The 9,890-nt window shown below is 41.9% G+C and overlaps 1 protein-coding gene across 2 annotated transcripts in view; it reads left to right on the top strand.

The window, feature by feature from the left end:
- The window catches only part of Oxsr1 (oxidative stress responsive kinase 1), a 90,535-nt gene that overhangs the window by 56,878 nt on the left and 23,767 nt on the right, over window positions 1–9,890 (top strand). For both annotated transcript variants that reach the window (XM_031343059.1, XM_031343060.1), the window contains 4 exons: window positions 415–516; window positions 2,637–2,770; window positions 7,577–7,625; window positions 8,358–8,423. In XM_031343059.1, the coding sequence (XP_031198919.1) occupies window positions 415–516; window positions 2,637–2,770; window positions 7,577–7,625; window positions 8,358–8,423 (351 nt within the window). The remainder of the gene's footprint in view (window positions 1–414; window positions 517–2,636; window positions 2,771–7,576; window positions 7,626–8,357; window positions 8,424–9,890) is intronic.

The following is a 9,890-nucleotide window of genomic DNA, read 5'->3' as shown; positions in this document are numbered from 1 at the left end:
TTTTTTTAGTTTTGTTTTTGGTAAATAGAGTGAACCTTCTCATTATCAAATTTAATGATAGTTTTATATTTTTATAAGTGCTTTATCATGAACACTTTTCTGTGTTTTCATATAGAATTAATAAGTACTGCTAGTAACTGACTATAGTGGTCTTTTAAATAAGCATAATAGTTAATAGTTTACTGGTTTAAAGTTTATGAACACATTTTGGTAGACAATCCCAGCACTTAAGAGGCTGAAGTAGAAGAATCAAAAATTCAAGGCGAGCCTGGGCTGCACAGGGAGACCCCTCACTCCCACTTCCCCCAACTCCCAATTGTTCATGACATACTAGAGACTTTTTTAAGAGTGTTTTAGGCTGCTTAAAGTAATTGTGCACCTCTCTCCTCTCCCTTGTCCCCCAATCCCTTTCAGGTTCGAGGTTATGATTTTAAAGCTGATATCTGGAGTTTTGGAATCACAGCGATTGAACTGGCCACAGGGGCAGCTCCTTATCATAAATATCCACCAATGAAGGTGAGGCTCATATTCATATTATTCCAGCTCAAGTCCCAGTGGCTTTTCAGAACCTTTTCCTTTTGCCAATCATACCTATGGTTATTTATTTTCCTAGTTTTTGTGTGTATTATAGCAAAATATAATCTTTCTAATAAAAGTGCCAACATAACCATTTTTACTTTGTATTGCATAGGGAACAAACCCAGGATAAACCATTTTTGATTGTGTATTTAAGTGATAAGTATGTTCACGATGTATAGCCATCACCGTACCCAAACTCTTCTTGGATTCAGAGCTGTTGAACTCTTTTATTTAGTTCTTCACGGAGTATGTACGGAATTGCTGGCCTTTAGTCACCTTGCTGCTCTGGCACAGAGCTGTGGAGTCTAACTGCATTGTCGCCTTGCTGTTCTTTGGCACAGAGCTGTGGAGTGTAACTGCATTTGGTGTCTGTTACCCAGCCTCTTCAGTTCTCTACTCATCTGCCTTTCATAGGTTCTGCTGACAGAGTAACTAAGGTTGCAGGGGAGGCAGGAAGAATATGAACTAAGAATGTGAGCCAGACATAGGTTTGTTACTGAAAGAGACAGTTGGATTCTGTAATAGAAATTTCTGGAAGAGAAGTCTTCATACTATGAGAAGACAAGGAAGAACAGGGCAAACAGTAGGTGAAGCTAAGGCAGTCATGCTGTCTTGTACTGTACGTTTCATTTCTTTTGTTTTTTGTTTTGTTTTGTTTTGTTTGTTTTTTTCGAGACAGGGTTTCTCTGTGTAGCCCTGGCTGTCCTGGAACTCACTCTGTAGACCAGGCTGGCCTTGAACTCAGAAATCCACCTGCGTCTGCCTCCCAAGTGCTAGGATTAAAGGCATGTGCCATCACCGCTGGCTCACGTTTCTATTTTTTATAGTAGTTTTGCAATGGAAGAACTAGATCTGTAGACATGAAGAGATGAGCGATGTAACTGAAGGATGCAACAGCAGCCGACAGTGGGTGCTTATGGGGATCCACCATCTATATATAGCTTTTAACTAATGCCCAGTACACATGGGGCTCTGAACAACCAGTCTGTTTTTGTGTGGTGCTGGGCATTGAGCCCAGAGCCTTATACATGCTAGAAAAGTATACATATTCCCCAAGCTATAGCCCTGACCCTAAAATCCCATCTAGATGGTAACTTGTATGTCTGTGTATCCATGTGTACCTGTGTATGTGTTTATACCCACGTATGTGTGTGCTTTTAGAGACCAGAGGTTGTTGTCAACTGTGTTCCTCGGTCACTCTTCCGCTGTATATTTTGAGACAGGGTTTCTCCCTGAACCCTGGAGCTTGCCGATTTGGCTGGACTGGCTGGCCAACAAGCCCCAAGGCCCACCTCCCCCAAGCCCCATTCCCTTTCCCAGCTAGGATTATGAACATAGACCACCACAGCCAGCTTTTTTATGTGAGTTCTGAAGGATTTGAACTCAGGTCCTTATACTTACATAGCAAGCTGAGCCATCTCTAGCCACTACCTTGATGACAACCACTCCAAAGTAAAATCTGCTTGTGTGCTGGGAAGCTTTATCCATCTTGAAAATTCTTCATATCTTTATACTGCACTGAAAAGTTTTACAGGTTTATTGGTATACTTTTGTGGACTACTTTATTGGGTTCCCATATCTACCTCCCTTCCAACCCTGATTTTACCCTGAGCCCTTCCAGTCCCCCAACACTAGGTAGGAGAGAAAGAAGCTTGAGAGGAAAGGGTGCATAGACCTCTTTAGAGTCCTTCTCGCTGCTTAGGGGCATTGGGTTCCTTTGGGGCAGTCCCGTCTGTCCTTAGTATATCCAGTTTCCTCCGCTCTTCTTTTTGTTCAAGACCACTTGACAAACTGCACCAACAGAGACCACAAGCAGCAGGGAGAGCGACGGCCTCCACGGGCTCTCTTGGAGTTCTCCCACTCACACCCTCTTAAGAATACTCACAGTTCCCATCGTAAACTATCTGCAGGCGGCAAAAATCACACCCCTCATAGAGCAAGAGACAATCATAGTTAGCTTTTTAGACAGTCCAAAGTGCCCTCTATCCCATACCGGATGAAGACAAAAACAGTCACATCACTGGGTTTTTAAAGAGACCAAAATTCTTGCTACACAGGTTTTAATGCTGACACTCCAGAATGATCCTCCTTCTTTGGAAACTGGTGTTCAAGATAAAGAAATGCTGAAAAAATATGGAAAATCATTTAGAAAAATGATTTCATTGTGCCTTCAAAAGGATCCAGAAAAAAGGTAAAATATTGGATAAACATGACATGTCTCTTCTGATACTTAAAACAGTCTGGGAAGTTCTAAGAATTACATTTATATACACAGTATTATGTGTGTATTCTTAAAATAAATGAATTACAAATGTTGGAAACATTTACAAGATTGGAAGGGACTGAGTTCATTTCGTGTACCTATAAGTGTATAATATATCTAAGTTGCCCAGCTATTTCTTCATTAATTTCTTAAAAGTATGAAATTATATTTGAGAATTCTGTTTTAGTAAAAGGCCATGTTAATGGGGAAGTTTTTCTTTTTTCAACCTTCACTTGAAATATAACTGCCATTTACAACTTAATAACAAAAGTACTGTAACAGCAGATTTATATTTCATGTCAAGTAATTTTACTTTTCATGTAAGAAAGAATTTAGTAATCAAAGTTTCAAATAATTTCCTCATTTGTTTTAGACACATTGAGTGGTAAACAGCAGGTTCTTAAGTAAGAGTGTTTATGTGTGGTGCTGAACAGCGTGGTCGCTGAGTAGAACATTGTAGTTTTGAAGTCACCCCATCCCTAGTCCTAGAGGTGGAACTTGACTCTAAAGTTCATTGACTGTAACTTGGGGCTGCATCCCTGCTGCGCCTTACTCTGTGTTCATGTGTGGATTAGCTTCCCAGATCCACCCCTCCACAGCCGCAGACTCATCTACTCTTGGATCCAAGGACTCTGATCAGATTCTATCAGTACTCTGCATCGCCAGCCGTTTCTTTGCCCACGTTCCCTGAACAGCACAGTATACTTGGCACGGTAGCAGCTACGCTCATTAAGCTGGAGGTGGTAAAAAGTACAGGAGGGTTATGTGGGTTCTACACAGATAACATTCCGTTTAAATACAAGGGACTGAACATTAGGGTTTTGCTGTTGGCAAAGGGGTCCTGGGAGCAGTTCTCCTGGGATTCCACAGGCAGACTGTATTCCGCTGCGTTTCTTAGTACTAAGAGTTGTTTAATTCTGTTTTCTCTAAACGTTGACAAAGGTAAAAGACTTTGACATTCTTGGTCATGTGTCTAGTATGTGTAATTGAGTTCCAGAATTTACTGTTGGAAATATTGGAAGGGGCGAGGAAGCAGGCAGCCAAGTTCACGTTCATGGTTTTAGGATTCCTTCTGTTTCTCAGCAGTGGCTAAAGCTGATAGGGAATTCCTTTGTTTCTGCCAAGTTAGCTGCCAAAAAGAACACATTCCCTTTTTTTACAGCTACCTAGAAGTAACACATAAAAGTCCACCAAACGTTAAGATCCTTAGGGGCCAGAAATAGTGAAGACTACATAAATTACAGTAGAAAGTCACTAATCCCGTGGCCACCAGTGGAGCACTACTCAGTCTGATGCTCTACATGGTTGTGGTTGTGACTCTGATGCTGTGACTCTTGGGATTGGGACTGTGGATTCACCTGGAGGAAATGTGCAGCTGAGTTCCTGCTTAGAGGACCATCAGAAAATAGCTTCTTTTTTATAAATTTAGTTTACGCATATGAGTTTTGGCCTCTGTGTATATGTACAGTACATATATACAAGAAGCCACAGAATCCTTCATTGTTTTGACTTCCTACAGATTGAGAGTCTGAATTCGTACTCCCCACACTAAGTGTGTACTCAGTACCTCTTAAGCATAGAAATACTGTCGTTAGGCAGCTACACCTGCCAATCCAGGTCCGGTAGCTCCTGGGCCCTACATTCCCAGCTCAAGCTGCTGTCGGCCATTCAAGCTGCAGCACACATGGCAACAGTGTACGATGAACTAGAGTTGGCATACAGTAGCATTAGTTCTTCAAAGAATTGTGCAAGAACTTTTGAACTGAAAGATTCAGATAAAATGTGTGAGCTGGACTCTTGATTTGCTCCTGACTAAATAAAGTGTGAAGAAAAAACTCAACAGTGAAGAGGCTTGGTAGACAGGCCCCTTCTCTACTAATGATCAACAGTCCATACAGCATAATGAACTCTGGAAGCCGTGCAGTACGAGAGGCACATTGGCTCCTGAAGTTTCTCCCCTCCAAGCACATGCTGAGGAGTGTGCTAGAGAGCGCGAGGCCAGCCTCTGTCAGAGGTGTCAAGCATGAAGCCTGACTGGTCAGAGGGATTAGACTTGGAGAGTAGATGTGACAGGGGGATGCCACGGGCACTTTGACAGACAGACCTGTGGGAAATGGAAGAAATAAAGAGCCGTAGTTTCTAGTTAGAGAGATTGCCCTGGTGTTAATGATAGGTTACTTTTTGTTTTGTTTTGTTTTGTTTTGTTTTCGAGACAGGGTTTCTCTGTGTAATCCTGGCTGTCCTGGAACTCACTCTGTAGACCATGCTGGCCTCGATCTCAGAAATCTGCCTGCCTCTGCCTCCCAAGTGCTGGGATTAAAGGCATGTGCCACCACCGCCTGGCCGATATATGCATATATATATGTACGCACACACATAGAATTAAGCATTAAGTATTTTAAGGTCAGATAACACAAAACACAACCCCATTAAACAGAAGAAATGAAAGAAAACAACAAACTATTGACTGATTAGCTGTAACTAGCAGGTGCATATGAATGTGTGAGGGCCTGTGTGTGTGCGTGTGCGTGCGTGCGTGCGTGCGTGCGTGTGTGCGTGTGTGTGTGTGTGTGTGTGTGTGTGTGTGTGTGTGTGTGTGTGTGCGCGCGCGCGCGCGGGCCATCTCACTTAGTTTTCACAGGATCCACAGTACTTTCCATTCTCGGCTTCACAAAGGAGGAAACAGATGAGAGCATAACCAGCCTTGTGCCAAGTCTCCTGTAATAAAATGGAAAGTTCAACCTGTATATGTACAGTCGCACGAATGTACGAGTGGAGTGTAGACTTCTCAAGGAGAGATAGTGAGAGTGGAGAAGTGACATTCAAATAAACCGTGTTAGCACAGGCCTCCCGTCCTAGCATTGGGGAAGGACTAGGACGATGGGAAGGTCTGTGAGCATCCGTGGCTATTCAGCCACCTTTGAGACTAGTCTTGGATACACGCGCTTTATAGAAATTAAAACAATAATAATAATAATAGAAAGATAGAATGAGCTTTCTAGTTCTTGAATCCCCATATTAAAAAACTGTCTGTTCCAAATTCCCCCAGCATACCTTCTCTCCTGTGCACTCCTTGTGTAGTCTCAGTAGTCTCCGAACCCTAACCCTGACTGCAGGTACACAACAGCAACTTCCTCTAGTTGCGGCGGTAAGGCTGGAACAAAAGGAATGCTGAGCGAGAATAACTGTCAGTTCTTCAGGCAGTCACATCCGTAGTATTAAAGAGTGAACATGAATGCAAGGTCTATTTTTATAATAATGTAGACTTCACTCTTCCAAAAGTTGTACTTTAGAAAAAAGGAAATGGACCTAGAACAAAAAAAATGAATAGTAAGACGTTATCGGGCAAAGAAGGCATTGCACCATTGAAATCTTTACCAAATGAAAAAAACAAGAATATCACTGTTCAATTTCAGTTTGTAGGCACTTGTCATTTGCTTGTCCCTATCTCTAATCTTCAGAAGCATTAGGTCTCAAGCTTGAAGTTTACTTGGAATTACCTGGGAAGGGTTAAGAACTACCAGTACCTGGCTCTTGCTCCCAAATACTGTGCTTTTGGTGAGCAACTGAAAGTGGTGCCCAGGTGTTGTGATGCATAGTAGTGTTTAAGAGCTGCTGCTCAGGCTGCAGTGTACTCACAGGTACATGCTTACCAGGCTTGTACAAGCTCCTCCGTACACACCTGTCCTGAGTGCTCTGTACCTCTTAGCTTCTGAGAAGTAACATTGTCTAGCATGCCATGGTAAGTATGTGGTAAGAGTAGGCATGGATGGTCTTTGAAGAATAAATTCTTTATTTTTAGTGATCCTCTTTTAAAAGCTTGTAAAGTTGATAATGAAGAATTTACTCCAAACAAGTTAATGCATGACTGAACTGAATTTGGATTAAATTTCGAAAATTGAAATTCCCCCCCTTTTTTTTCCTCTTAAAGGGAAATTGAGACATCTCTAAGAATCCATAGTTGCCTTAAAATTAAACCTGTTGGGCTGTTATCTAACAAGAACCGACTGTTTGATTGCTTTTCTTCCAGTTTAAATGCATTTTTATGCTTTGGAAAAACTTAGGTAGTTATTGTCTGGCTCCCTTAAAGTGATGTTGCTAAATAGCAAACATTGGGAGTCCCTAAGAATTCTTCTCGGCAGGCACTGGTGGCACATGCCTTTAATCCCAGCACTTGAGAGGCAGAGGCAGGCAGATTTCTGAGTTCGAGGCCAACCTGGTCTACAGAGTGAGTTCCAGGACAGCCAGGGCTACACAGAGAAACCCTGTCTCGAAACCCCCCCTCCAAAAAAAAAAAACCAAAACAAACAAACAAAAAAACTCTTCTAGAAAGAGTAGTTTACTAATGAACTTTTCAAACATTCTATAATTCTGATTATCACTTTTCTTATCCCCACTAACCCCAGGGACTTCTCTATGTAGCCCTGGCTGTCCTGGAACTCACTATGTAGACCAGGCTGGCCTCAAACTTAGAGATCTTCCTGCCTCTGCCTCTGCCTCTGAGTGCTGGGATTAAAGGTGCCACCTAGCCCCTGGCCACTCATTGGCACATTTCTCTACTAGTAGTTTTTGTTCTACTCAGTGTCCTGAACCAAAATTATTTTGATGTTTAGCAGATGAAGGAAAGTGGAGTGTACTGAGTTTTAGTTAGCTGTCCAGGAAATAATTTTTCATTTTTGAAGATGGAAATTGACAATATGCTTAAAAACTAAAAACTCTCCTTTCTGCTTTTAGACCAACAGCAGCAGAACTGTTGAGGCACAAGTTTTTCCAGAAAGCAAAGGTGGGTATTCCAGCTTTTGAGTGTGTGTGTGTTCATATGACGCTCCGCAGTTACTCCCGCTGTGTTCCCAGGTGCATTTCCTAAGAGATGTGGCAATAGATACACTAATTACTAAAGGCATTATGTATGTATTGTGACCTGGAGTGAAATGCTTTCCATATAAGCTTGACGACATAAACTTGATCCCTAGCACCCACAAAAATATACTCAGTGTGGAAACTTGGCTTATAATTCCCTAACTGGGGAAGTGGACACAGATGATCCCGAGAGCTCCGTGGCTAGTAAGACTTGGCTAATTGCTGAGCCTCAAGTCTCAGCGAGAGATTTTATCTTAAAAGACAAGGTGGGTGCTGGGTATAGTACACGCACATGCACATACATCTGTATCCACGTGAACATTCTTTTTCCTATTGTAAAAGCAATCTATGAAGATTGAGCTCTCATTTCAAAGTAGTGCTAAACTACCAAATGCCTCATATTCCACCTTAATGCATTAGTACATTTGGTAATGTAGGACCAAACAAAGATAAAGAATGTACAGTAAAGTGAGCTTTTCATAGAAAACGGTTCCTAATCCACATCGAAGGTTGTAAAAAAAACTTTTGGAGTGGAAACTCATCTTCACAGCACACTTTATTTACCACATATTAACTGTGACTGACATCTGACACACGCTTGGCTCAGTAAAAAGTTCTGAGAACTGATTTTCTGAGACTGAATTTTCTTTTCCAGAATAAAGAATTTCTTCAAGAAAAAATACTACAGAGAGCACCTACCATTTCTGAAAGATCTAAAAAAGTAAGTAGGGTGCTTAATTCAATTTTCTTGGGTTGCTTGGAATAGACTTGCAGGAATTTTGTTTGTTTTGCATTTTTAAACTGGGTACTATTCTCTCTCTCTCTCTCTCTTTTTTTTTTTTTTGGTTTTTCAAGACAGGGTTTCTCTGTGTAGCCATGGCTGTCCTAGAACTCATTCTGTAGACCAGGCTGGCCTCGAACTCATAAATTTGCCTACCTCTGCCTCCCAAGTGCTGGGATTAAAGGCATGCACCACCACTGCCTATCACTGGGTACTATTCTGTACATAGAAATGAGGATTATTTATTTTCAGCTCTTTTGGTGCATTTGATATATTCAGTCAGCAAATACCTGTCAGCTGTGTGCTTAGGTATTATTCTGCTGTCTCCAGGCATAACAAGGTAGGCAGGAAGTCAGTTCAAACCCTGTTGAATCAGTGTTTCCAGCTGTCCAGTGTGAGGTGGAGATTTTGTTTTGTTCTTTTGAGACAGAGTTTCTCTCTGTAGACCAGGCTGGCCTCAAACTCAGAAATCTGCCTGCCTCTGCCTCCCAAGTGCTGGTACTAAAGGCGTGTACCACCACGGCCCCAAGGTGGAGATTTTGCATAGCAATTATAGCTTCCGGTATAAGTCATATTACCTCCTAACTCAAGACATGTTATAACAAAGCACTGTGTTTTGTGTATGTTGTTTCTAAGAACGTTGTTCATAGTTTGAGCATAAGGAATGCATTGAGGTTTCAGTTTGGACAAAATACACATTTACCATTTCACCAAAATAAAATCTCCCATTTTTCTTGCTCTTCTCCCCTTAAGGGAAATTTAGCAAATGTGAAAGAAATGCTGTCCCATGGATTTCTGTTGATGATAGATTGGAGGGGGAAGACGAAGATCCTCTGTTTCATATCATACAGTAGAAATCCTACCTGGGATGTTAGGACCATTCTGGTAGAAGCTCACTCTGTATACTTTTCACTTCTTGAGATTTCTGCCACTATCTAGAGGTTTTGCTTCATGAAGAACAAATGTGTGTTAAATATTCTGAGTTTATAGTCTCACTTACGGTCACTAAGAGCAGCTCAGCTTGCCTTCACCTCAGAGCTTTGCCATTCTGCAAATATGGACACTTCTGGAGTATTCCTGAGCAGCAAGCCTTTTCTTCCCTTCTGGAAAAGGGTCCTTCCATTTTCACTTGTTCTGTGTTTTCCATTTTCACTTTCCCCTGTGTTTACCAACTGCTGTCACTTAGCTGAATCCCAGGCTTAGGGCACAGTCGGTTCATCCCAGGCGACTGACATCTGACGTCTGAGGAATGGGAAGTTCAGAATGGCTGGCTGCTGGGGAAACGCTCTGCATTGCACCACCCCTCTGTAGGTCATTAGTGTAGCACTTCCTAAAGGAGTTCTCTGACCACCTGACCTACAACAGTTCCTTCCCATAATTCTCTTCTCTGACCACCTGACCTACAAC

Source organism: Mastomys coucha, unplaced genomic scaffold (assembly GCF_008632895.1).
Source record: "Mastomys coucha isolate ucsf_1 unplaced genomic scaffold, UCSF_Mcou_1 pScaffold23, whole genome shotgun sequence".
Classification (NCBI taxonomy): Eukaryota; Metazoa; Chordata; class Mammalia; order Rodentia; family Muridae; genus Mastomys; species Mastomys coucha.
Note: the sequence above shows the minus strand (reverse complement) of the source record. Positions and strands in the feature narration are given on the sequence as shown.